The following is a 27,845-nucleotide window of genomic DNA, read 5'->3' on the forward strand; positions in this document are numbered from 1 at the left end:
CATCTAGCGGCATGAAACAGCACTGCACTTTTACAGAAAACTATTATTTTGCCTGAACGAAATTCTGAGTAATTTCTTCTGTGTTAACGACGGACTGCTCAGTAATGACGTGTATATTATATACAAACACATATTGGATCTGTTGGTAAAAAACTACACGATGCACATAAAAAAAGTTGATGTTTACAGATTTAGGTGTGTGTTGATAAAGTTGATTCAAACTGATGACGTCGTGGATTCCACGTTGGCCCGGACGTGGCACTCGGCAGAGCCCTATAACCGGATCAGCGTAAAGCTAATACACGTCAGTTTTGCTGAGGTTAATATCAGTCCTTCTTTCTTACAATATATTCAGACATCGTCGAGCGAATATGGGGCTAACAATCTCGTCGATCTTTGAACGGATGTTTGGCAAAAAACAAATGAGGATTTTGATGGGTGAGTGAAGCCTGTGTTGGCGACAGGGTTTTTGGCTTTAACTGTAGCTAAGCTCGGTGAGTAACGGTAGCTGCTAGCTAGCTAGATAGCCGGCTAGCGTTAGCTAAATTAGTTCTTGATGTGCTTTCATTGGCAGTGCGGTTGCACACTTGCAAAGTACAACATTGAGGCATACGCGGAATGAAAGAAAAATCAATGACTATATGATTAATTGCAGTTGTATGTATAACGTTATAAAGTATAAGGTTAGCGTTCGCAACCAGCACTATGCTAGCATATCACGTTAGCCCCATTTCGGTTGCTTAGAAAGAAGTTTGGCAGCCGGATCAGCAGAGGACAATTTCTTCCCAGGAAAATGGCTTAAATATAATTAAAATAAATGTCTGTGTTTTTATATAATGTAATAGCGTTTTAATAAAAGACTGTTAGGCAGAAATTTCCAAGTGTGTCTTTCCTCACTTCCAGTATCCCACCACTTTACTTGTTATAATGGTTGTTCATTGGTAATCAGCTAACGTTGTATAGAGAAATCTCATATTAGTTATGAGAGTCTAATTTGTTAGACGGTAACTTTTCACGGGTTTTCGCTTCCCTACTTCTATAACCCTTTATTGGGTAACTCCAACGTTGACCAACTCGTTATGACGTTTTACGGGTGTCATCGTGTATCATTGTGTGCTCATTTTATGTGCTGTATCTGGATCCTTAGGGAGCGCCGCGATTAAACCTATTTCTGTTTTTCGCTGTACGGGTTGATCAAATGTTGACACTTTTCTCCCGCAGTTGGGCTCGATGCTGCCGGAAAAACAACTATCTTGTACAAATTGAAGCTTGGTGAAATTGTGACCACCATTCCAACCATTGGTAAGAGACACACTGAAAGTTCTTAAGTTCATTTCATTTATCCTTTTTTTTAAATTAAAATATGTTTACTGATTGAACTTTGGGTGCAATAACCTGTTGCTTCTCTTTTCCCATAAAGGTTTCAATGTGGAGACAGTAGAATATAAAAACATCAGCTTCACTGTGTGGGATGTGGGTGGCCAGGACAAGATCCGACCCCTCTGGAGACATTACTTCCAGAACACACAGGTATGGATGTGACTGCCCCGGTAGCATGGGACAACCTTGAGAAAAGGTTAAGAAAAGGGAAATTAATCTTAATTAATCTATTAAACTTTTTGTGGTCTAATCTAGGGCCTCATCTTCGTGGTGGACAGTAATGACAGAGAAAGAGTGGCAGAATCTGCAGAGGAGCTCACGAAGATGGTAAGTTAGGTATTTCAGCACGGAAGTTTTTTCTTTTTTTTTAAACAACCCATTTATTAGTTTTAGTCTAGTTGAGTCATTTTATCCTTTGTAGTTTAGTCAATGAAGTCAGTTTATCTTAATCAAATTTGAGTACTAGTCAAAATGCCCTTTCTGTTAATTTTGTCAGCTATTTTGTTTTTTTAGATTAAACATTGGGAGATTGGGATGACGGGGTGGAAAGGTGATGAAAATTGAGAGATTCTTGTTGCGTTGTTTTTATTTTGGCTTGTTTTTCCCTTTTAATGGAAAAAATATTTGGTCCAGCCCTTTGTGAATCCCAAATTTGTAGGATCTGTTTGTGTGTGTTGCATCAATAGCCCATGGCTTTTGAAGCCATTAGACACATAGGTGTGGTTAACTCCTCAATGAGTCACCAAAATATTGTCAATGAAAAGAATTCGGTATACACTAAGCAAAATACCACGTCATCACTTTCACACTTTATATAACAATGTAGTGCGTATTTCAATTTTTCATATGTTGCACTCATTTTTTTGATTTGACCATGAAGTTCTGAAGGCCAGTGAGGAATAAGCATCAAAGTAGAGACAACTATTTAGTTTAAAAATGACTTTCACTGCTTCTTAAATCTCCAGCTGCAAAAGTGAAGGTAAAAAATATATATATTATTATTATATGTCCAGTGTGCCCTTTTCAGTTCTTTAAAAAAAACAATACATTATTATATATATATATATATTTATATCAATCATACATTTGCCTTATTCTACTTATGGGGAACATTTGAAATAAAGGGCATCTTAGGATGCAATGCATTATTTTGGTTTTTCATGCATGCTAGGTTAACCAGCTAGCACCAATTACACAAGCAAAGCAAAATGCGTCCTACATTCAAAAAATGTCATCATCTGCAGCTAAGGTTTGCATTGGTACACTGTACCGTATCGGTACATTTTGAAAGAGATATTTCTCAGTGTAGATCATTCTTCAATCGGTTCCTGAAGTCTTTGAGCTGATGTTGAAATCTGTTTCTGTCCCTCCAGCTGAATGAGGATGAGTTGAAAGATGCCGTGTTGCTGGTGTTTGCCAACAAACAGGACCTTCCCAATGCCTTAACAGTGAACGAACTCACAGACAAACTTGGCCTGCAGACCCTCCGCCACAAAAATGTAAGCAATGTGACTGAACGCCCGCAGTAAGATTCGTGATAAGAGTCCCATTCGTATCTTTCTCTATTCTAATCCATGTCATCTCTTACCCCACAGTGGCAAATTCAGTCTACCTGTGCCACCCAGGGTGCTGGGCTGTATGAGGGACTCGAATGGCTATCCAAAGAGTTAACCAAGAACTAAAGAAGGCTCAGCCTAACTGAGAGATGAGGCTCAACTCCACAGAACCGCAGAGAAGGCACAGACATTCAATCCAGAAACATTTGCTCCTCCGGAACCAATGTTGACCAAAAGGACTAGGCTGGTGGACAATGTATGATTGTCTTTGGGAAATTTTAATACCACATCTTTTTTTCTTATCAATAATATTACCTTATTATCTTGTTATAGTCCTGTTTTTTGTTTTCTCTTTTTTTTTGTTCCCTAACTCTTACATGGCAACAATTTTCTAAATATGCATTCAGTTGCGTGGTGAGCGAATTGCCGTAAAGGGAAATTGAATGGAAACAATAGCTGGAGTGAAGGAAGTGTTTTTTCCACGTGTTACCTCTGCTTCTGTCTTGGCAGAATTTGCAGTAATTGACCACTTGTATAATTTGAATGACTTTGTTGGCCATTGAGCTCGGGGCTGGCGGATCTGATAATACAACTATAGCTTTGGTGAGGGGCGACCTGTCGGCTCCCTGCGGCTTTTCATCTCTTTACTCCTCTTTATTTGACTCCTGCACAGAACTGATCCTTTGCTCTTCACCGCTATATCTCGTACGTACTCACGTCCTTTAAAGGCCTGTGGCCCGTAGAGTGAGATGGATGAGGAATCCATCTGTGTGCCTTCTGGTCCCGTTTAACACAAATCTGACTAATCCTTTTTGCATCTCATTCTTAGGCACTTTAGTGCTTAAGTGACTGAATATTATGACAAAACACATTTTCTTCTGCAGTGTATGCTGACATGCAGCAGAGCCGCACTAGTGTAAATGTAGATTGCTTCTATCAACTAGGATTTCATACCATTTACGTCTAACCTTTTTATTTTTACAGCCACCAAGCATACATCAGGATTTGATTTGATTTTTATTTCTGCTGACACTCTTAACAAAATCTTTTTCACTCTAAAAGGAGGAAGGAAGCGCCTTGTTTGTGTGGACACATGGCCGACACAATAAAGCAGCACGTTTTTGTTTGTTCCGGTTTGTTGTAGTGTCTGAAGGCAAATACTGTAAACAAAAACATACTTGCCCTATTTCTTTTTGTGTGTACATTCCAACCTATGCTTGCAGATGCCGGAGCTGTCACTCTTAAAATGATTCCCAAAAAACATTTTACAAAAAAGCTCTTAATAAAGACTGTTAAAACCAATTTACATTTTGGTCTCCAGTTATTAATGAGAACATTCTAAAATATTCTTTATTACTTACTTTTCACAGAAGATCAAATCAAGTCACTTGATGTCTTGTATCATGATCACAAATTATAAAAGCTCAACTGTTATCAGAGCTGTGCCTGATCCGTGTAAAAGCACTTGAGAAATAAATTGCACAGAACATGCCAACATGTTATCTTATGTCAAACATGCTAAGATCAGTAAATGGTTGTGAGAATATGTTGGTTTTTGTGTGCTTGTAAATTAAAGTGAAAGTGGATAATAAACATAACTGTCAGTTGCGGTAGGTAACTCGAGATTCGATGAAAACAAATCTCAGTGTTCAAAATTGAAAGCAGGGCCCATGCAGATAATCAGAAAGATCTACGTACAATCAGTGTTGAGTTTCTTTCCACAATTTTGGACAGTAAAAGTACACCACACTACAAGCAATATGGTATGAATGAGAGGCATTTCTGTGACCCCTGCTTGTTCCGTGAAATAAAGGCATCTGATTTACTAATTATTAATTTGTGTATTTACGTTATTATTCCATACGTCCACAAAACGTCCAAATCAATCCAAAAATGTGGTAAGTGGTGAAAGTAGAGAGCGCTGGACAGCGGTGGGACCAACCTTACTCTATGCATCACAATCCAAGTGAAATCACGTGGGATGCATTAGCTGGTGCCTGGTAGTTAAACCCTGCATACGTTGTTTACAGGTGGAGGCCTAAGCATTATATAATTGGCTTGCCATAATGTGGGAATGTCTCTCCTAATGTATTTATGACAGCTAATCAGGCTTAGTGGAGCTGGGGCAACGCATTGTGTGTGATATATCTGCAACTAGCAGTCAGGGTCAGCATAGGGGAGCACATGTATGTACTCGTAAACCCAGGCAATGCATTAAATGGGATTAACAGCTTCATTGTCGAACACAATCAAAAGGGTAAGTTTTTGTAATTTTATTGAGTTCATTTTATTTGTAGTATTATTTCAATTCAATTATTTTTTTATAGCACAATATTGCAAATTACAAATAAGCCTCAGAGGACTTTACAGTCACTGTACACATGCGGCAACGTCTGTCCCCAAACCCGCACATCAGCACAGGAAAACCTTTCTCATGACAGAAATTATTCAAATATTGCGAGTAGGTGTACGACAGGACACTGCAGGGACAACCTGGAACACATGTTGCTATTTTCTTTTTGTATCCTGTCAACACCTACAGCAAACGTTATTTGTTTTAGCCCCCGTTCCGTTTGGTCGTAGTCCTTCACATCTAACGTGTGATAGCTGAATCGGATCTCGGGGTTTTCCTTCGGTTCCAGGATGATGCCGGCCCTGATACCAGTGCCACAGCCTTCCTACTCCCAGGCCAGGGAGAACTTTGTGAAGGCTATCCCACCCAAGCTCCTCTGTCTGCTGGCCTGTGGAGGAGCAGACTGCCGCTATGAAGGACCAGAGTGTTGGAAATTAAATCAACAGGCTGTCCGAGGCCTTTTCTCCTCCTGGTGAAACTGAAGCTTTTTGTTGTGTCCCACCATCCAAAATTGTAAGGACTAATTCTAATTAGGAACTTCTTCCTATTGCAGGGTGACGGATGACATTATTGCCATGGCCCGACCAGCCAGTCATCTAATTGAGAAGTACAACATCATTGAACAATTTCAAAGGTGATCAGTATTACTGCTGCAATGTTTGTGTTGTTCTCCCGTGTGCCTGTGAAGCTGGTGGATATGCATGCTGGAATTGTAGGAATTAGGAGCCTAAAAGGCGTTAACATTAGCATTGTACAAACCCGTGTGCATATACAGGTAATTAGTAGTAGGCAAATGGATCTAGATAAGAAACGTTTTTTTTTTTTTTTTTTTACAATTTAAATGGCGATAAGACATCTGACATTGATTGTCAATTACACCCTTTTTATTGGAGACCTATAAGTCGCTAGTGTTGACTATTGTCTTCATAATCTATCACTCGTTCCCAGGTTGAACATCCGATCAATCATCAACATGCAGCTCCCTGGAGAGCATGCACACTGTGGACCTCTTCTAGACCCTGGCAGTGGCTTCACCTACTCTCCACAGATCTTCATGGACAACGACAGTAAGATCTTGATACTGGAATGTATTTCAAAATGATCACATAGTTTACAAACATAGTTGTCCCTTTGAATGTCCATTACCATCCTGTATGTACTCACACGTTCACATATTGGTACATTTGCAGTTTACTTCTACAACTTTGGGATGCAAGATTTTGGTGTGTCCTCCCTCGTCAGTATGATCGATGGGGTGAAGGTGTTGGCCTTTGCAGTGAGGGAAGGAAGGGTGGCTGTACACTGCCATGCAGGCCTGGGCAGGACAGGTAGGAATACAAATAGTGTATCTGCTGTTCATATAAACACTGTGTGTCAGCGCCCATGTGATGCACTAATGTACACAAAGTGCGTTCTTGCCGATAAACAGGTGTCCTGATAGCCTGTTACCTGATTTACACCCTGCGCATCAGCCCGAGTGAGGCCGTCCACTACGTGAGGATTAAAAGGCCTCGCTCTATCCAAACCCGGGCGCAGCTCAGCCAGGTGTCTGACTTTGCCCGCCTACTTGGCACGCAGCTGGTCCAGTACCCAGACCTCAGCATGCGGCACGGAGCCCCGTTCACCCTGCAGCACTACCTCAACCGGCAGGCAATAATGCTGCATGGCCAGGAGGCACGCACCCTCAGACACACACCCAAGGTCCGAACCATTTGACACACAAATCCTTTGTTGTGGACGTACAGTACCTGGTCGCACCGGAGAACAGTTAACCTCCTGGTTTCTGTGCTCCCAGTAGGTGGTGTACCTCCTGTGTGTGCATCTGTCCTGCTTAGCCCTGGGTCTCCCTGCTCCTCCAGAGATCCAGGCTGAGCTGGAGAAGAGGTCAGTACTGAGGACCTTGAACAGGACTGTTAGGGAGACACTGGTCTGCAAACAGTACTTGCCCTTACTGAGGGAGGGTCACAGGGGAGCGTGGGTGAGCTCGGGGTCGGTGTCCTCCTGGGACGAGCCAATGGGATTCTTGGAGAGGAAGAGAGAGGTGCTGTTGGACAGACGCAGCTACAGCGAAACTGACCTCAGCAGGATCGCAGCAATTGAGGTCCAATTTCATATTATTTGTCTATGATTACGTTTAAATTGGGATAAGACATCTGACAATGTCTGATGTAATATCCAACTGGTCACTGAGGCTTTTCTCTCTTTGTTGCATTTTGTCCTGAAGGATCTGGAGTTGAGTCCATACTGCACCCCGGAACTTGTGAATGAGAGACAGTGGTCTGTACAGAATCTGATACGCCTTGATATGAGACCTGTTAGTCCATTGCTTGCAACACTTTCACCAGGCCATCAGACCAGCAATAAGGCCTCTCATACACTCAAAATTCCAAGATCTTTTATGAAAAAGAACAACTGTGCTAAGAGGTCTAGACACCAAGTGAACATGCCACTTCCCAAGTACAGCTCTAACAGTGAGGTAGGTGTTATTCTTAATAAAGAATCGAATGAAGCTTTGATATGAATGCTTTAAAACATTTTCCCTCCATGTGATACAAAGTTTTGCCGAAATCCACATTATCCTGGCTCAACCTCTGTCGCCCGTGCTGTTGCAAAGGCGATGGCAGACCACGGTCTTCGTGGAGAAACCATACTGCAAAGATCGGATCTGCTGCAGGTGAAAAACTCGAACACTCGAAACTCGAACACTAGAACATTTCACATTTTGATTTTGACCTCTGAAGCAACAAACTTAATGCTGTCCACCTCATTAAAACAGGAGGAACTGAACAGCAGCGACTGTGGCTGGGCTCTGCTCGTCACCGAGTCAGATCCTCAGGTTCTCAGTTGTTTGTTATGGACGTGGCTGGAAAAGTTGAGGGTTAGTGCTGAGTTTTTTCAAATAGATGGTGCTTCCCTCACTCTCGCTAACATGTTTCTATTTGTCCTGTCTCTGATTCCTCTGCACCCCTAACCCTCATCCAGGAACCTGTTCTGAGTCCAGAAGATGTAACACGGTTGAGCTGTGGAGCAAACATCAGGAAGTCTCTCAGTGTGCTCAATAAGGTATGTAAGGAATATTCATTTGACCTATATATTTTTAAACCTATTTTTCAAAAATTAAAAACAAGTTATTGTCAACATTACAGCCACAGAGACACACTATCTACTGTCTACTGAGCTGTGTGAGCACAGTGACCAGCTTATGTCCACACAGAGAGGACGCGGTGCTGCAACGACTGGCGCGAGCACTTACAAGGGTAAGAATATTGTGGAATTAAGGTAGGTGTGTGTTTGTGTACGTGTGTGAATGTGTTTAGCTCCATTATAAATAATGATTTTATATGAATGTGCATTTTTTATCTCCTTTTCTTCTAACCAACGGCACCCCCAGGAGGAGGTGGGAAGCATTGCAGCTTTGATGAAGGTCCTGAAGGCGAATTTGAGAGAAACCTTCCACAACTCCACCTACCTCAGGAGGGCCTGCAGCACTAATTCTGCCCTTTGAAGAGTATATATCTTTAAGACATTTTATCCAAAAAGTATTTCTTCTTTTGCACCTGAATGTGGGCAGATTCAGTTTTTTTTTATTTATTTTTAATTACATGTTCAGCTTCTTCAAACTAAAGGTCCTGGAATTGTGCATGCTCACTGTCACATTTTTATAGCTTGCTGGGACGCTTGAAGAGAAGGCAGCCATGGTTAGTGTTATTAGTAAGCACAGAAGCACTGGTTGAATGTCTGCTATGATAGGAAGGCACATTAGGCTTTAGTATTTAGTTTAGGCCGTGGCAGGATTTGGCTTCTGAAAACCCAGTGCCCAAATCTCACTGATAGGGTCCAATTATTTCTTCCCTTTACAAAACATATACAAGAGAGTACACACTAGATGTTGAATAAACACTTTTACACAAAAACAATTGTGTTTGTGTTGTTTTTGCACACTTTCTTTCACAGAACTTGTATTTTGGCAACAAAACAGCACAGTAGTGTGTGCTATTTGGAAAATTGTCTCCATGCCACAACCACAAGACCGCTCAGGCAACGTTTACTGTGGGCTAATACATTTTGTTTCATGTCTAACTCAGTGTGTAAATGACTGTACCATCTTGCTATCAGGTAAAACCCATTCATTATTTTACCGCCGGGCGCCGCTTGTAAAATGTTGCACGTTCCAAAATCCTGCGCAGTTTTTCCACATTTAGCATTATCATCTGAACAAAAAAGCACAACAATATTCACATGTCACTTTTTCAAACATTTAGAGAGAAATTCATGTACATTCATGCAATAACTTTTCCAAGGATAATGTTTGGCAGTAACAAAGTTGTTAAGTAATATAAATGTTAAATCTAAATCTAAATCTAAATGTAAATGTTAAATGTAAATGTTAAATCTAAATGTTAAATCTAAATGTTAAATGTTATATCTAAATGTTAAATCTAAATGTAAATGTTAAATGTTATATCTAAATGTTAAATCTAAATCTAAATGTTAAATGTAGAGTCTACATTTAGCTCTACATTTAACATTTAAGACTTGACGACTGAACATACAATAATTACGGTAATTCACGCCGCGGCAAGACAAGCTGGGAAGTCCGGATGAATTAGCTCTTGTTATAGAGCGGTGAAATCCTCGGCGGGTGGGTGAGCGTTGTGAAAGCATTCTTGACAGGCGCCTGTGAGGACAGCATGACGCAGGGGTCCATCGGGCGTCCCGGTTGCATAGAAACGAAAACACGCAAACGCTTTATGAAGCGGGCAGGCTTTTAATATCGGTGTTGTCTTGAAGAGGATCTACAGCGCTCTGCTTGCGATAGACAAACGTGACTCGAGATTAAACAGACTCCGGCGTGTGGATAAGTAGCTTTTGTTAAACAACATCGTGTAAGTGTTAATGCTACTACAGCTTGCGACGTTAGCCGATTGGGAATTAGCAGCCGCTGGAGGTGAAGAACGGTAACCGTAACCATTCACGTCAGAGACTTTAAAAAGTAAAATAATCAATTGCCTCATCTGTGCCATTCTGAGATCCATACAGCACCAGTGTTGTCGATGTGTTGAGGACAGACGAGCCGGTGAAATTGGCGATCTCGAACCGAGCCACACGATGTTAACCTCAGCTAACCGATGGAAAGCTAACGTTAGCTTGCGCACATTTCCGTAGTCAAAGGGATGCTAGCGCTCTTTATCTTGGATCAATATCTCCAGGTGACCGTACTCGTCATTTCCCTTAGCCGAGTGTTGACTTTCATTATCGCCCCAGGCAAAGGGAAAACTAGTTTAAAAAGAGAATAACGTAAAAATGGCGGACGACATTGGCAGCATCCCTGAACTGGACCAAAGGAAATACGATTCGGACGAACAGGTGAAGATCATCTGTCTGGGAGACAGCGCAGTTGGTAAATCTAAGTGAGTATTAGCTGTTCTGTATTTGTAATATTAGTAACCTCCCCTGTTCATTTAATAGGTTGTCTTCTCCTGGTTATTGTGTGTGTGTCTCTCTCTCTCTCTCTCTCGTAGGCTGATGGAGAGGTTTCTCATGAACGAATAGTATCCATTTGACGAATTCAATAAAGGACATTTTTCTGTTTTAACCTCCTGCCAAGTTAATCACAGCCACTGTCGGCACACAAGGCCGCTGTTTGAGATGTTGTGCCTCTAACAGCACAAGGAGGTTATGATCCCTAACCCTTTCTGCAGTCGTCCCCAGCAAATGTCAACCTACGCGTTGACCCTCCACAAACACAAAGCCACTGTAGGAAACAAGACCGTAGAAGTCGGTGTGTATTTTGCATTTCTTTGGTTCTTCTCTCTGCGAACGCGGGGGATATGAATTTTATTGTATCAACAGGGGTGTTTTTTGTTTCTAATTCACAGATTTCTGGGACACGGCTGGTCAGGAGAGATTTCGGAGCATGCATCCCTCTTACTACCACAAAGCACACGCGTGCATCATGGTAAAATACACGCTTGGATTCAAGGTCCGTTTCAGTAATCATCTAGCCTGACAATTCCTGCGCCGCATCACGACCTCGCAGGAGGTAGAAGGAAACTAAATTTGATTTAGAAAAGTATGGAATACACTTTTTTGAACAACTGTTCAGATTGTGATACATTCTTGTTACGTTCCACCTCTCAAGTGAATTCTAAACCTGAGGAGGTTTAGTACACGCTCATCTGGCCTTGAAGGGTTTACAAAACACGATTTGTGGTTTTAAGATGCAGATGGCGAGTCTCACGGAGATGTTTTCAAGGACTTGATAGATGACTGCTGGAGCGCACTGGTTGAACTGGGGAGGTACCACACTGTCACTAAATAAAGCTAAACCCACTAGTAAGCCTTTCAACCTTCTGCTAGGTTTTTGATGTTCAAAGGAAGGTAACGTATAAGAATCTGGCCTGCTGGTATACGGAGCTAAGGGAGTTCAGACCGGAGATTCCCTGTTGCGTGGTTGCTAACAAAATTGACGGTGAGTTTGGCTGCGACACTGAACAAGTTGTCTTTGATTGTCTCTTTTGATTAAATGAAATGTTAATATTGCTTCAGGATATGTAACTTTTTTTAATGCATTTTGTTGTAAACATTGTTCCGTGTTTTTGATTTAAATTATCTGACCAACTACATTTACAGTAGAATTTTAGACCTGAACACATTTTGTTTTTCATGATTGCAGCTGATATGAAGGTCACACAGAGAAGCTTTAACTTTGGGAAGAAGCAAGGAATCCCATTTTACTTTGTGTCAGCGGCTGATGGGACTAATGTTGTTAAGGTGTGGACTTTATTTTCCTGCAGTATTAATGGTATTAATCCTCAAGCATTTCAAATTCATTAGTAGTTCTACAGTTGACTGGACTTCCTGTATGAGATTGCAACTGCTTTTGCCCCATTTGTACACCAAAGAATCATATAAACTCTCCTTATAATTAATAAAAAACTGACTGTAACCGTCCCAACAGATGTTCAGAGAGATGATCAAGAGAGCAGTGGACTACAAGCAAAACCCCAGCGATTTCATGGATGAAGTAATGCAAGAATTGGAGGTAAACCTCTCTGAATACCCAAACACACTTTTATCACTGACGTACTTTTAAGCTTTCTTAATAAAAAAAAAACTATTCATGAACTTTAATTCATTTACATTTTTCATGTGGAAACTGCATGCGCTTATTTTTTGTGTCGTGTAAGTATTTGTCTGAAACATGTTTGTATTAATGTTATTTGTTGGACTTATGTAATAGAACTTTGACTTGGAGAAGAAAGAAGATGATCCTGAAACAGATGAGGACAGATTGCAGGCCGAGCGCCCCGAGGCGGTCTGACGGATGTTTACACACCTTTTCAAACCCTCCGGCTGTCGTCGTCGTCTCCTCATGGGGTTGATTCTCCACAGGCACATTGTTGGTCCCGCTGGGCTGTTGGGGATTGGCTTTTATACCATTGGTTTGCAGCTACCACGGGAGGTCAGAAGACTTTTAGTCAGGTTTTAAGTAACTGCCCTCCTTCTGTCCAATGACTCAGAGAAATGAGCCTGGTGGAATAAAGGAATTGTGTTGTTTACCAAGTTTCTATACTATTTTAGAGATGTCATTCATACTTGCAATATCAGCTATAGTAGAAAATCCTACCATGAGGCTGAATGTGTTTTATTTTGTGATAAGAATGTGAAGCATTGAAGACTAACTCAAGCAGATCAAAGAGATTGTGTCATTATAAACCGTGTTTGCTGCTGTTCTCGATGTTTGTTAGTTGTGTGCAATGCCAGCGGGACTAGTGGCTACGTTTGTTGTATTCATTTTAGAATTGTCTATTTGTCAGCAACCTTTTAAATGAAAAGATAATGTACCATGTAACCAAATTGTTATCAAATGTCTCTTTCTGACTTGCTGTGTGCAGAAGAAGGCACAGGAGCAGTAAATAGTCAACTTCAGCGTATTATAGCATACATACGGGGGTAGACCTCCGCTGTAATGTTTTAGCCTTGTGAAATGCTCAGCCAGTCGTGTCCTACATGATGCTTTTTAGAAAGCCGTGTGTATGTTCCTTCATTTTGGCAAGAATGTCGCATGTTAAGTTATATTAAACCAGTTTTATGGCTGAAGGTGATGTTCAATTTGAACTTTAAGTCAATCTGTTTATGCATGTGTATGTATATGCATATGTGTATAGTAGCATTTTATGTGACATGGCCTCAAAATAACCACTGTATTATCGGTTTATGCCCTGTGAATTACCAGGAACAATACTTTGATGCAGTTTATGTTTTAATAATAAATTTATTACATAATATAACAAACATATATCTCTGTGGTGGAGATATCCTGGGCAACATCTCAGATCTTGCCTCAACCGTAACTATCACCCTCGCCCTGTTTGCGTGAGGAATACTAGGTAGCATCTGGTTAGCTTTTATTTTGACCAGTGCTTTCACATACTGAAACGGAGCGGGACATCTAATGCTATGAGCGCCCTGGAGTCACCTGGCCATCGGGTGCTGAGGGAAGGGCTTGTTCACCTGTTAGACGAGGCTGAGGCGTTGCAGAGATACCTCCACCAGTCTAAACTTCACAGTGCAAACAAGGAGAAAACCAACAATGAAAAAAACTTTGATGATACGATCACAGGTTCCAGCGAGTAGCCGGACCCCAGTGGGTTTTTTGAAAAGGTTACACTGCAACCCCACTCTATTAAGATTGTGCTTTGTTGATTACAAAATAAGACAAAGATAACCCTTGAAGGAACTTAATTGACCTAATGTTGTGTAAATCCATTGCATTTTTCATTTTTTCTTGGTAAACTTACACAAGCATCCAACCAGGTATTCCCTACTACCAGGCCAGACTGTACAGGTCCACTTCAGTGTGATTGTGTTTACATGGGAACCGTAAACCAAGCTGGAAAATAACTACCACAGTAAAATCAAGCAATTGTGATACTTTGTCTCAAAATGCAAATAGAAATGTAGATATACACAGGCTTTTTTTTTAAATATGTGCGTATGTGTACACACATTATATATGTGTGTGTACATACACACACATACTATGTTTGTATATAAACAATATCCTGCTTCTTTACAAAATAATAACAGTGACTGTATTTCCACCTGCAGGAAATACGGAAGGTTCAAACAAATGTCTGTAGTTCTCAAGATTTCCAGGAGATGGCACCATATTATTGAGTCTAACAGCACAAGAATGCTGTAAATAAGATAGTCCTAAAGCAAACACAAATATAGTCATTTTTTGGCACGTTTTTCCTTTGTGTTGTTTGTTCCTTACTGGATCACCGTATATAGGATATCCAAAAACTCAGAAACTGAAGGTCGGAAAAAGGAGTGCTGCCAGTGGAGATGCCATCTGGTGATGGGTGTAGAAAACAGTGGCACTGCATAAGCTGTACCTAGACAGATACAAAGGTTTTGTTCAGAACTCTATGGTGATCTTTCTGTCTGTCCGTCTCTCCCTCAGGGCAAAGCAGTCCACTTTTCTAAAGTATTCAGGTACAAAACAAGAATTTAGGGTAATTATGGTAAATATATATATTAACGAATGAATGTGCAGATTTATCTGTTTGTTTGTGCGTGTTTGTGTGACACAGCCACTGCCGGGAATCTCTGGTGGAAATACAGTAAGGCTTTAGTGGACTAGCTCCAAAGATGTAAACCCCAACCATCATCCAAAAAACTCTCCCACTGTCGCCTGCATCCCCCATGTTCTCTCCCTCTCAATCTAATACACACAAAACATGGTAACAAACAAGCGTTTGCACACACACACACACACACACACACACACACACACACACACACACACACACACACACACACACACACACACACACACAGTCATGCACACTGGGTGAAGAGGAAAAAAACCACACAGACAGATTTCGAGATTCCAGATGCACGCATGCGATTGGACGATGGGTGGCTTTCATGTTAGCACCTTGTCACCTTGTTTTGTGCAAATCTTCCCCTAGTTCAGAGTTCAAAGTTCAAGAGTTCATAGAAAGAATAAAGTCTGCTCACCTTTCCCACAGGTTGTTAACTATGCATATATGCCAAACATTCATATATAGATCTATATACTTTTAGTTTCTCAAAAATTTATATGAAATCTGTCATATTTACATTGCTTGTGATTTAAAAAAAAGATATTTTTTTTAATTTTTACAAGTATAAGTACGTTTAGAATGGACAGTATGTTCTTTTTTTCTGTCGCTATAAATTCAAATGAGTGAAGGATCATGTGTCATTGTACCATGTTCCACACGCTACAAAATCCACCCACAGTGTCCGAGGCTAACAAACCAGAAGGGAAGAAAAAGAACAAACACAAAAAGTCTGAATGAGTCTGACGACGTACCGTAACACACTGTAGTCAGATGTAAAATAATCAGTGAGGTCACAGTGAGGCAGTGAGTGCAATTTCTACAACCCTGACACAGCGTTAAATCCACCACCTGTTTTTACAAACTGCTGGCGTAAAAGAAAGAGAGAAGAAGAAGAGGCGCGCAACTTCTTGCTGAGTGAAACTGCCCCGGTGTGCTGACCGGATGCTGCAGGTGTACGGAGGTTTTAGTGGTAACAGATTGCTAACATTACTCTGTTAGAGAAAAGCTATGGATAAAATGCTTCTTGTTGCCAGAACAAAACTCACTGTTTCTCACTGCCAGCAGAAGCTTCTCATGAGTACAATTGTGGATTTTTTTTTATTGTTAAAGGAAAATTCAGTTTTTCTTTCTACAACCTGATTCTTATTTTTTTTGTTCAGAGTTCTTGCTGGCACCCTTCATGATAATATATTAATCACTAAGTAAATTGTAGAGATAGAGGGTGGTAGCGACGTAGCAAGACACTGCCAGGTTGTAAAAAACTGAATTTTCTTTAAGAGCTTACAGAGACCTTCCCGTCCCCCCGGCCTGATACGTACAGCACGGCTTTTAAAAGGGAACAGACTTCACGTTTAGCTCGGTTAAGCCTTCTCACTCATTCTCCAGGTAGAACCATGTTTTAAGGATAACAACATTTTCTTTACTTTAACTATTTAAACTTATTTTGGGTCCACATATTTTCTGGTACTGGTTCCCTTACCCAGCAAAAACGAATGTGAACAATTTCTGCTGTGTTCCATGATTCCATATTCCAGTTAGCTGTGTTGTTCAGGTGGTCCTTGTTGTGGACCAAGCTGGGTCAGAACTACAAAGGGGGATGGGTGTCAACTAGGTTCTCAGCCTCACGTTATGGGATGCCCTTCTGTATGAAGGAAGACCATAATAAAATAAAAAAACAAATATCAATCTCCAAGATATGATGCAACTTGTCATGCTACGGTTCAAGAAAGGGTGACCATAAGGAAAGATGTACACTTATGACAAAAAAAAACATTTCCATACTTTATCTATTTCTATATACTTTTTTTAAAATTTCAAATATATATATATATTTATATATATGTATATAATTGTTAGAAATTAATAAACTATTGGTGGAATAAATTTAAAGATTTCTCTCTGCCCTCTATACTAAAAACCAAAAACAGGCGCAGATTAATTTATTACAATTCCTATTTGCAACACTATCTTTTCTTTTGAAAGCTATATTTAGATACATTTATATCATATCATATAGTACCTATATATAATATTCCCTTTGGAAAACCCAAAAATTGATTATGAAAAAAGCCACAAGTGTTGGTTAAACATTCTCCAAATATAATAGATAGCACAGTCTGGGTACCAAGGCGGAGAGGTTTTCTTCCTCGGTTTACTTGGTGGAGCTTTTTGGGCTTGAAAGTCTTAGGTTTAAAAACAACAGCAGTTCAAGACACACATTTTCAGAGCCGTGTCAATAGTACTATTTTTTCATCATCGCTGATCTCTGTATAAATGTTTTGAAAGGCAACTGAGCTCTCTGTTTGGAAGAAAAAAAAAAGATCTTTCTCCTCCTTTACTCAGACTGCTAAAAGGCTGTCAAATGCCTAAAGCATGGAGGGATAGAAATAGAGAGGAGAGGAACAAACAGTGAGCGAGAGCGTGTGGGTGTTACTAGGGAAACAACAAATCAAATATTTTAATTGGAGCTCATGCGATTCTTCTCGGCAAAAGAACGACCAGAGCCCATTTTTTGAGGTTCGATCTGATTGGCTGCGGGCGAGGATTTGGGCAGACACTTAAGAGCCAGGTGAAGGGGTACGAATGTGTTCCCTCCCCCTCTTCAGTGCAGTGCCAGGTGCAGGGTATTGATGCACAGCAGGAACTTGAAGGGTCCCGAATGCACACAGGTAAACATTTGTAATGCAGAACATAAAAGCAGCCAGAGTGAAAGAGGAGCGCTCCCACTATCTTTTCCCTTTCCTCATCCCTTGCCTGCTCCATCCTGATCCTTCGTTGCGTCTGTTGCTGGCTCTCAGGGCAGGGGTCAGCTCTCCAGCAGCATTTTCAGCGCTCGCTCAATGTTCATGCGATGTCCGACTCGCGTGACTCCGAGCTCTGCAAAGTCCTCCTTGGTTAAAGCCGGGAGGTGAGAGCCTTCGATCTCATGTTCCTGAAAGCCCGCCCTGTGCTCCCCCAGATTTATGCTCTCCAGCCAGTCTCCGACGTCGTACTTATTCCAGAGGTGGAGTGGCTTCTGATGGAAGGGCCTGAGGGCTAAAAGTGGCGAGCCCAGTCCGGGGGAATGGGAGGGTGACGGGGAGCGGGAACGGGAACGCGTGCTGGAGCTCCTCATCACGAAGCGCACCTCCTTAGGCTCCTGCGGCAGGCTGAGGCTCGACGACTTGAGGATGGTTTGTGGGGGTGTGGTCGGGGAGTTCGGTAGGCCGAAGCCCGAGAATCGTCCAAAGGGGTCGCAGCGATCAGGGGAGCCTGACCCCGGGCTCGGGGTTCGTCGGGTGACGGGGTGACGGCTGCCAGGGCGGATGGTGAATGTGGTGCCGTAACTCCTCTGAGAGATGGTGTGGAGCTCGCCTAAGCTGCTGAAAAGTCTGGTGGATACAGAGAGAGACGCTTTCAGAATGTTAGCAGAGGAAATGAAGGTGAACAAAGTAATAGAAATGAAAAGGAAAAGGGGAGCAAGCTAAGGGTTATATGTGTTGAGTTATTCTAAAGGTAAGTTTAAAGCTTGAACGTTATTACTGTTAAGACAGACCAAACTAGTCTCACAACACAGCAACATCAAATCAGCAAACTGCACTCATTGGCTGGAGTATCTGAGATGATTTATAGTGAAAAATGTATGTACTACTCAGTCATGCATACAGAACATAGGACTTGCAACTATTCAAAGAATTATATCGCAGCATTTTGCGAAAAATAGCTCAATATTTTCACACATTTTGATTCCATCTGAACATTACTGACTAAGTATTTTCCTCAAATAAATTCATTCAAAATCTGCTTCCTGTTATGGCATTCAATATGCTTTTCTGAACTGATTAGTGCAAACCCCAAACAGCAAAAAGATCAGAGCTGGATTAAAACATCAAAAAGGATTGTTGAAACTGCAGTAACCAAGCTCTGGATTCATTTTCACACCGCAAAAAATCCGTACAACACACAGACACACAGCTCTGAACGCAGTAGGCAGCTGACCATTGCGCACATAGTTCATTCTCTTTTTCAGGACTTTTAGGAGACATAGTGTATAAAGACAACAGGTGACATTAATCACATCTGTTAAAAGGCCACATGAAATTACAAAAAGCATCATCTTTTTCCGAAAGCCCAGCTGTATCTCAGTGACCAACAAACCCAATCTTACCGTCTGCAGCATGAAGAGGACAAATTAATTCCAGGTTGTTTTTGTACAAACCCAATCTGCGAGTACCGGTAATTATCAAACATCTGAACTATTATGTTGCAAAAAAAACTTGTGGAAGCAGTTTCTTCCACAAAAGTAAATCCCGACATGTCTTCATTCCACACAATATAACATTTGATAACTTTTGTCTGATTAGCATACTGCTGATCTAATGAAGGAACAGGAGAAGAGGTGTGGATCAGATTAGGATTTTGCAGGGGGAGGAGCACGAAGAGGCCTATTGTGATAAGCGGTGCTGCAAAGATGCGTGTTTTATTCATGCATGTCAGTGAGTGTCTTTTGCACAGGTGCGCCACATATTTCCCCTCTCCTGGGTGTGTTTTGATGTGCAGAAACTGATGTGATGTGGACTAAATGGACTGATAAAAGGCGGCGCGAGCGGCTGGAAAAATGACCACACTACAGGGAGCCGACGGAGATGAGGTGAGCTCCATGCGCACTTACACAGTCGTCCTGCCCTCCTGGGCGCACAGTCACTTCTAGACCAATCAGATCAGAGCAGCAGGGCGGAGCATGCAAGGTGAGCAGAGAGAGAGCAATGGGAGAGAATGTTAGCATCACTACATGAGACGCAGCCTCCCAACCAGACTCATGACCTGCTTCAGCCAACTCTGCTGTCTTTGACAGGCACTGTGACGTGTGCGCGGCGTGGCGTCTTCATCTGAGTGTTGCTGCGTCCGTGAATCTAGTGGATATGTGGTGCGAGTGGATATGATGGTGTGCTCGGCGTATAAAAAGGCCATCGAGAGCAGAGTAGGCTTCGGCACCGGAAGGTCTGACCAGTGGGCTGCATGAGAGAAATGAGCACACTGTTCACATATCAAACAAAAGAAAAACAAATAAACAAATAAAAGGTGGGCACACGTCCCTTGACTTTTGTGGTTGCTTTTAGTCATTTTTAAATGATGGACAAAATAGCTGCTTCTTATTGGCAAACACACATTTATACAGATTGTAAAAGTAGTGGTTACACGTTTACATTAAAGATCAGTTGTATCTCAGTATGTATATAGGTGTGTTTTATAATCAAGCCATAACTATAAAAATATGTTATCATATATTCTGTGTAGTTTCTGAGTTATTTAAGAAACCTACAGTGTCCAATAAGCAAGACAGTCAGGGACCATGGCTATCCTCAACACAATCACTGAAAAACAAAACAAAGTTATGCAAATCACATTAAAAGAGGAGAACAGAAAACCAAAATGCACAGATGAACCCAAATGAGAAGGACGGGTTCCTGTGCCACTCAGAGCTATGATACACTGCATGAACACGAGGTGCGTACAGAGACAAAGAGACAAAATACAGCCGCATATGGTTTTTGAATATGACACATTGGATATGGGTTAAGTAATGGAGTAACATCATAGTTAAACGTGCTGGGACATGCAAGAAATAATGGTGTCACAGCCGAGGACAGCCAACGGTCGGGATGGGTTTTGTGGGGATGAATTTTATTGGATAATCTTTCATTAAAATGTCCAATCATGACTGAGTGTTGTTGAGGTACATATCAGTAGTTGATGGGTGAATTTGTGGCAATATCACATGGTGAATTTATATCTTACTCTATGGTAACTCAGGCATTTCATTCTCTTAAGTAAAAGCAACGAATGAGCTACAAAACCCAAACTGTTTCCCGTATTTGTAATAGTTAATTTGCTACTGGTGAAGAGTCAGGACTGCAAGCATGCTTTTTTTGTGTGTACATATTAAACGAATATGGCCTAAATACATTGACATTGCAAACAACAACAAGAAGAGGACATGAGTCAGAATGAAAGGCCAATAACTACTAGTGAGGTCAAGTTACTGTCACCTGAGTGTCTAGAGGTCCCACGTGTACAATTCAAAGAGCAAAAAATGAAAATCGTGCGTGAGCACGAGGAGCGTCCTCTCCCGCTCAACCTCCATCACTCCTCGCAAAGCTTTTTTCCCCTCAATTGTACTTGGGGGTATTGACAGTGATTTGAAATGGTGTCAAATCACTGTCAATATCCGCGAGCCCTCTGATCAATTCTTGCAACAGTTTTTCTTTTTCTGATTGTCACGTAAGTAATTGAGTTGACAGACGGACGTAAACACAACGTGAGGAGCACTGCAGTTCCAGTTGTGTGGAGTTGGTCAGCTCCTCCTGCTGATGTTAATACAATGAGAGGACTGCGAAAGCGATGGCTTACACTTTGTAAGTCTTTGTAAGAATATTTCTTCATATCTTTTAGCTCCTCAAGTAGTGAAGTATAGGCAACATGAAAGCAAAATATTCCAGCCTCCTTATCCGTAAAAACAGAAATGAGGACAAGAGAGGAAAGAGAGAAAAAAGAAAAAGGTTTTAAAAATGTCACCTGAAGGGTGCCTTAAAACCCTGTAGCTCTTTGAAAGCTTTCTGAGATCTGGAGTAATACATTAGTGTGAATGAAGCACTCTTCTGAACAGCCTTTTAGAAAAAAATCTATTAGTGCTCAGTCTACAGTCGAGTGAAACTGTAATAATAACCAAAAATTGACAGCATTTGTTCTTGCAAAACGTGCAAAATCCCTAAAAACACGGCTGGGCCACATCCTGATCAAAAGTGAAGACATTTATTTGACCGTGGCTTCTCAGAACTTTGAGATATCTGTTGGTCACATCATTGGCATAGCTGTTAATGCCTAAATCCCGTGGGGATGGTTTTATGTGTTCAAATGAAAATGCATCCTTAAGTCTTTGAGGTTATCACTGTTATTACGGTAGGATGGGGCGATAAGAAGGAGCTTGAGAAGCTTGCGGTCTTATCAGGGATTTATCAGTGATGGCTGCAAAGAAATATGTATATAAGGATGTATTATGTATTATTTGAACACGGGAGAGTTGGAAAGGCAGTTACTAACGGGGTCAGAGGTTAGAACGTGTCTGTGAAATGAGAAGAGGCTTTCAGGAGGTGCATGCCTCTACGCCCTGTCACCTTGTTTGCACCAACAGATTACACACACACACACACACACACACACACACACACACACACACACACACACACACACACACACACACACACACACACACACACACACACACACACACACACACACACACACACACACACACACACACAAACATAAGTTTCTCCTTATTGACAACAACTGACTGCACTATATAACAGTAGGTTATGGAGTACAGTTGTAACTATGGAAACAAGGAGAAATTCAGAACCGAGACCAGAGGTACACATAACAACTGCATGTCTCTAAAATCAATCAAATGTATTTAGAGTGCTATAGCAAAATAATTTATATTCTTCTTCAAGATTTTCTTTTACAAAAGTGAATAAATGAATAAATCCGGTAATGCAAACAAGGTAACATATATAAATATATAACATTTATATTAGGGTTGTTATCTTTCATGGGATTAGTTGAAAGTCTTCTTAGGTAAACTATATTTAAAAAAAAAGCTTAAGTTTACCCTAGAGGCTATAACCTTAAGGTTTTCTGTCTTTGGTGTCCTCACATCTGCAGAAACATAAAGCACTTAAATGTACCTTCAGGTATGGTGTGAATACAAGAAACCCATAAATAATAGACATTGTGTGAAGCCTCAACCATAAGCGCTGTGTGAAAACAAACCTGGTGTGGGCCTCTTTCTATTCTTCAAATGAGCTTTTTACTTACTGTATGACCCCTAGAAAGGTACATCACATATTAACGTTAATGTTGTTACACAAAAAAATAAGCTAATGCCTGCAAGGCTATTGACTTTTTATCTCATTACCACTTACTCTCATAGTAGACTGGCTTCAATATGGATTCATTTGCATGTTTTAAAATGTGAGAAAAATCAAATCATCGACAGAAATAAGACATTCTGCCCCCCTTGACTTGCCTCCAACGTTCCCTCTCTCCAGAGAAAGGTTATCATATTCTAGACTAAACTGACTCAAACGTGCTGTCTTCTACTTATAATTGTAAGTGAATAAGTGAAAAAAAGAGATGCATTTGATAAAACAACAATACTAATATTTTGCACAACTGTGCCATTTCTGTTCATGGCCACTGGACTTACTTCACTTTTCTTTCTCTGCCACCATCGAGTAACACGAAAAGACGTTTAATCATGTTCAATAAACCATTTGTTCCGGCACCGTTAAAACCTTGTTGTGGTGAATCTGACTAGCTTTTGTCTTACCTGGCACCTGCCACAGGTGATTTCCTCCCTGGATCAAATGACGCTCCGAGTGTCTCCTCTCCCAGTGACCTAGTGTCTTTATTTAACTGCTGTAGTCGTGAACTGAGCTCCCCCATAACTGTTGGTTTTGCTACCTCATCTAAACCCAGCCCCAGCCCCAGTCCACCAAGGTTGCCCAAACTCCCAATACCTAGCCCCACTCCACGAGGCTCCACCGGGTCCCCCCACAGCTTAGAGCGCCGCTGGAAGAGATAGCGCGGTTTGGTCGGGGCTAGTCCAGTCACTGAGGCTGAGCCGCCTGCAGGCAGCCCGGCTCCTCCAGCCGCGGCGGCAGCCAGAGCGGCGGACTGTTGTTGTGATAGAAGCTCGCTGTCCGAGCTCTGCTTCAGCAGAGGGTCCCTGAAGGTGACGGGGCCTTTGCCGCCTCCTATATGGGACTTGAGTCGAGGCTTAGGAGGCACTGGCGGCTTGTCGAGCACAAAAGTCTGCCCGTCGGCGTAGGAGGTGTGCGTGGTGTGCGTGTCGGCCGGCTCGCCGCTTTCCGAGGACAGCGTGGACATGCTGGAGACCGTGGAGACGGTGCTGGTGGTCTCGAGGTGGTGGTCTCGCTCTCTGTCGCTGGAGCTACGCGTGTCGACCTCCTCCACGCCAGAGTCGGCCGCAGAGCCGGACTCCCCCACTGCCGCTGGCTCCAGAGGGTCAGAGGGCTTCCCTGAGACAACTGCTGCACCGGGTGGAGGTGCCGGTTGGGGAGGCTGAGGCTGGGCGGGTGTCACAGTTGGCGTTGTCGTGGCTGAGGGAGTTTTGGGTGTCGCTGTTGTAGGGGTGGCGGGAGAGGCGGCAGGCTTCGTCGGGGACACTGGCATCCCTTGCGCCTGCGCCAGCAGACCGTTAGAGAACTCATCTGGCGGCGGAACAACTCCTATCTTACGCAGCTCCTCTCTAGTTTCCTCATCACTGGAGGACAAAATTGCCGGCGGCAGGGTCACTGTGTACGGATCCACATCCTCCTCGGAGCTCCCCTGAGCCAGGCTTTTCTCTTGGGCCGGACTGGCAGGAGTTTGAGGCTGGGCCTGGAGTTGGGCCTGGGGCCGGCAGACCGTAGGACTGGAAGATTTGCTCGGCTCCGTGGGCTTTGGGGAAGGTGTCCGCTCTGGCTCTGGACCCACCCCAGCAGCCTGGCCGTTACTAGTCGCGTGGACCATGATGAGCCCTGCGGTTTTCTGCTGCGACGTATCCAAAATACTAATCAACATGCTTTTTTTATCCTCCAGCCTTTTTTCCCCCTTCCTCTCCTCTACTCTGGCCTCCATCTCTTTCCTGAACGATAAAGGCGATGGAGATGGGGCCCACTGGGATTTTGTTGGCTGGGGAACTAAAATAGATGCCGCGGAGGATCCCACTCCATACCCCGCTGCCATGGCGCTTTTAGGCGAAAATGGGGGAGTTGTGGAGGCCCCTTCCCCATGTGGCGACTCTTTGGTCTGAGGGTCCCGCTCATGCTTAGTCCTGGTCTCTGGACTGCCAGTTGGCGACTGGCTCTGGGAGGTCAGCGCTCTTTCCCTTGCGGCCAGCGCAAGAGCCAGTGGAGAGTTGGGATCCAGGGGCTTCCCTGTGAGCGGATGAATAAAGGTGGTCCCACTGGGTGAGGGGCTCAGGGCCAAGGCGGGGGGAGGCAGCTGTCCCAGCTCTCTGTTGAGCATCCGCTCATCAACAGAGTGAGACTGAGTCAGAGAAGGGAGGTCACAGCTGGTGCCAGACGCCCCCTCCATGGTCCCAACGGAAAGGAAGACGGTGGATTTCCTCCGTTCTTCGAGGCGACGCTCGCGGTCTTTTACTGCTCCAGCTATTGCAGCGGCAAAGGGGCCTTTGCCCTGAAACATCATCTCTCCCTGGGCGCGGATGCGCTCTCGCTCAGCCATCAGCTGCTGCTGGTAGTAGTCCGCACGGCTGGTGTGTGTGTGTCCATGGGTATACTGGTGTCGCCCTGACGGGGAGCTCTCTCTGGAGTGGGCAGCAGCCAAGGCCAAACTAGCTTTTTCTTGTGCGTCTTCCACCTGCATAAAAACAAAAAGAAAAATCAGCCTAATACATCAAAGTTCTTTTTTTTATTTTTATTTTTTAAACAAAAAGTTTTCACCTACCTGTAGTTGTTTAACTAGGGGACTTTTCTTCCTCTGGGGCTTAGTGGGTGCGTATAGTCCAATGCTAAATTGTCCCACATTAGCATAAGGGTTGTCAATAATTCGGCCCTTCCTTTTGATTCGCTCGGGTGGAGGAGCAGCAGAAGGACGCGGAATTTCCGTAGGTTCTACAGGTAGATGCGAAGAGTCCTGCAGGATGATCATGGAGCGGGCTTTCTTCTGTCTTTCCAGGTGTGTCGCCTGCCGGTGAGCGTCCTCGTAAGGCAGGTCCAAGGAGGAGGGCTTGAAACTGGAGCGTTCTCCGGGCTCATAACCCTGACTCTGAGTCCTAGATGGGGGAGGAGGGGGACAGAAGGCTGGAGGAGGACCAGTGTCTAGGTAGTAGGGAGGAGGGGGAGGTGCTGTCTGTGGCGGTGGAGGGATGGGATGGGGCTGTGAGGGCTCTCGGAGGCTGTCTGTCATGGAGGAGCTGCGGGGAAATCTCTGCTCGCCTTCAAGGGCAGACAACCGATCCTCCTCAGTGGCACCTGATGAGGGAGGGGAGAGCACAGATCTTCTGGTGACAGGGAGTAAGCTCATGAAATTGGACCATTTTATACCAGCCAAGCAGGCGTACTGCAATGAAACCATCTGTAAATTTGTTAACTCACACATTTGAATGAACTAACTGTTCTTTTAAATACTAAGAATGGAACATTTGTTTAGTGAATGTACTTGGAAACAAGGAAAATCTATTTACTAAAACAGAGTAGTAATAACGAATGTGTACAAGTACTTTCGTTTCTGTAAATATGCAAAAAGCATTTTATTACATTGTGTCTTGAAGATATAGTCTTTATCTCCAGCCTGCCGTCCTGCTGTGTATATACTATTGTCTGTGGGTGTAATGATGCAATTTTACAAAAATAGAATGAAGCTTCTTCTATTCTGTATAAGTAAATATATTCCCTATGAGCATACTGCACATAAGAAACACTATCATTCACCTTATTTGAATATGTACAGGATGGGTGATTGTTTTACCAAAAGACTTGGTCCTGGACATCCCCTTTGGTAGTGGTATATGACCCCTCTCAATGCCTGGGTGAAGACCTCCATGTAGAGTCATCCCTTGTCTCTCAAACAGTGACTGCAGCGCAACCAAACAGAGACCAATCGTAAAAATATAGTTTTAATGCCTTCAATTAAAAAACAAAAATCGCATCACTCAATCTTGAGGTTGCTCTGTGTAGGTGCACTCACACTGATCTCTGCTGGTGTTATTCTCCTGCTGGTGGGTCTTTGTTTGACAGTCGCTGCTCTGTAATCTGCCTCTGAGGGCTGAGAACGCAAGATAGATTCCTGGGATGCCAACATCTCATCTAGTCTCTCTGTTGAGAAGGAAACGAGCCAGAACTAAATACCAGGAAAACATTGCGTCTTAAATTCTGATATTACTACCACAATAGGGATTGTGATTAAAAAAAGAGTCTCTAAAATTTAGCTGTTCACTAAAATGTATACGGGCACATTCCATGGTATTGTAAAAGATCTCAATCCAGGTTGACTGGGTTTACTCGCTCACAAACTAGCACAGCTAAGGAACGAGCACTACGAAAGGGAAAGAGGAACAAAAGGCAGAGGAAGAGAGTCCAAATAAAGTCCAAAGTGTTCTGCTCTTTGGCTCTAAATTAACAAATTATTATTATGATGTTCAGAGACGTGTCGAGTCTTTTGCCTAAGACTCACCTCCTCTTCTCCTCCGAGCAGAAGCTTGGTGGGGAAAAGATAGCGTCAGCAAAGTAGGGAAAATAACGAGAACAAGCCAACAGAAGAATTGACTACTCTAAAAGTTAGTAGACACGCACAAGTTCTGCATGCCAGCTATCTGGCACTCACCCAGTTCCTCCAGCTCGGCGGTCATTGACTTAGAGCGCAGCGTCAGGGTGGTGCTGGGAGCTCTTTTGGGTGGTGGGGGAGCTGTGGAAAAAAGGCATGGTGTTGAAGACGAACTTGAGCGGGGCGAAGATCCTTTGGATTTGCGACTCAGCGCCCTCCTGGCATCCCCCAGACGGCCAGCCCATCCGGATCTCACTGCTTTGATCTGGTCAAATTCAGACGAACTGGACCGCCCGCATTTAGCCAGGACCTTGTTCAGGCTGCGGTTGTAGGCCGACTTCTTCATGTTTAGCTATTTGTTGGTCCAAAAAGCGTGTAAATGTTTCAGTCCGACTCCAAGACTTTCAGTTTTCTAGTCTTTGTGCTGCAGACATTTGTCCCTGCTGAGGAGCCCAAGGGCAGTAAATGTACAGCTTAGTCCGGCAACGTCCCGTAGCTTTCTGAATCCTCCCATTACACACAAACCAAGGAAATGCGTCTGCCGCAATCGGCAGGTGGGGTAAACCGACTGTCGCGAGTAGAGGGAGAAAGTTGTCCATCTTACTT

General features: G+C 42.9%; 4 protein-coding genes across 20 annotated transcripts in view; 3 read left to right on the forward strand and 1 right to left on the reverse strand.

Annotated features, from left to right (window-relative positions):
* The first annotated feature begins 199 nt into the window (after positions 1–199).
* LOC120808793 (ADP-ribosylation factor 4) lies at positions 200–4,238 on the forward strand. The gene is made up of 6 exons (XM_040161964.2): positions 200–438; positions 1,222–1,302; positions 1,421–1,530; positions 1,636–1,707; positions 2,754–2,879; positions 2,976–4,238. The coding sequence occupies exons 1-6, from the start codon at positions 372–374 to the stop codon at positions 3,060–3,062; spliced, it is 543 nt and encodes a 180-aa protein (XP_040017898.1). The 5' UTR covers positions 200–371; the 3' UTR covers positions 3,063–4,238.
* Positions 4,239–5,056: 818 nt separating this feature from the next.
* LOC120808795 (protein tyrosine phosphatase domain-containing protein 1-like) lies at positions 5,057–9,198 on the forward strand. The gene is made up of 13 exons (XM_078081894.1): positions 5,057–5,193; positions 5,579–5,761; positions 5,843–5,923; positions 6,238–6,356; positions 6,480–6,617; positions 6,719–6,990; positions 7,088–7,390; positions 7,514–7,765; positions 7,847–7,963; positions 8,066–8,167; positions 8,272–8,352; positions 8,436–8,546; positions 8,681–9,198. The coding sequence occupies exons 2-13, from the start codon at positions 5,580–5,582 to the stop codon at positions 8,792–8,794; spliced, it is 1,872 nt and encodes a 623-aa protein (XP_077938020.1). The 5' UTR covers positions 5,057–5,193; position 5,579; the 3' UTR covers positions 8,795–9,198.
* Positions 9,199–9,850: 652 nt separating this feature from the next.
* On the forward strand, positions 9,851–13,587 carry rabl2 (RAB, member of RAS oncogene family-like 2). Of its 2 annotated transcripts, none has more exons than XM_040162520.2 (8): positions 9,851–10,700; positions 10,812–10,841; positions 10,992–11,071; positions 11,169–11,248; positions 11,650–11,761; positions 11,966–12,063; positions 12,251–12,334; positions 12,533–13,587. In XM_040162520.2, the coding sequence occupies exons 1-8, from the start codon at positions 10,594–10,596 to the stop codon at positions 12,611–12,613; spliced, it is 672 nt and encodes a 223-aa protein (XP_040018454.2). In that variant the 5' UTR covers positions 9,851–10,593; the 3' UTR covers positions 12,614–13,587. The 2 variants fall into 2 exon arrangements, with proteins under 2 accessions (XP_040018454.2, XP_077938793.1); XM_078082667.1 differs by having other exon boundaries at positions 9,907–10,700; positions 11,169–11,272.
* Positions 13,548–27,845, reverse strand: part of shank3a (SH3 and multiple ankyrin repeat domains 3a) — a 97,467-nt gene continuing 83,169 nt past the window's right edge. For 10 of the 16 annotated variants that reach the window (XM_040162508.2, XM_078082657.1, XM_040162507.2 and 7 more), the window contains 7 exons: positions 27,300–27,380; positions 27,150–27,173; positions 26,664–26,791; positions 26,445–26,550; positions 25,422–25,948; positions 23,278–25,334; positions 13,548–18,277 (listed from right to left, as the gene is read on the reverse strand). In XM_040162508.2, coding sequence (XP_040018442.2) covers positions 17,713–18,277; positions 23,278–25,334; positions 25,422–25,948; positions 26,445–26,550; positions 26,664–26,791; positions 27,150–27,173; positions 27,300–27,380 — 3,488 coding nt within the window. In that variant the 3' untranslated portion in view covers positions 13,548–17,712. Of the gene's footprint in view, positions 18,278–19,557; positions 19,593–20,208; positions 20,261–22,358; positions 22,605–23,277; positions 25,335–25,421; positions 25,949–26,444; positions 26,551–26,663; positions 26,792–27,149; positions 27,174–27,299; positions 27,381–27,845 lie in introns of those variants that run through there. The other 6 variants (XM_040162510.2, XM_078082658.1, XR_013451144.1 and 3 more) reach the window with 5 other exon arrangements.

The sequence above is a fragment of the Gasterosteus aculeatus genome, chromosome X, assembly GCF_964276395.1.
Source record: "Gasterosteus aculeatus chromosome X, fGasAcu3.hap1.1, whole genome shotgun sequence".
Taxonomy (NCBI): domain Eukaryota; kingdom Metazoa; phylum Chordata; class Actinopteri; order Perciformes; family Gasterosteidae; genus Gasterosteus; species Gasterosteus aculeatus.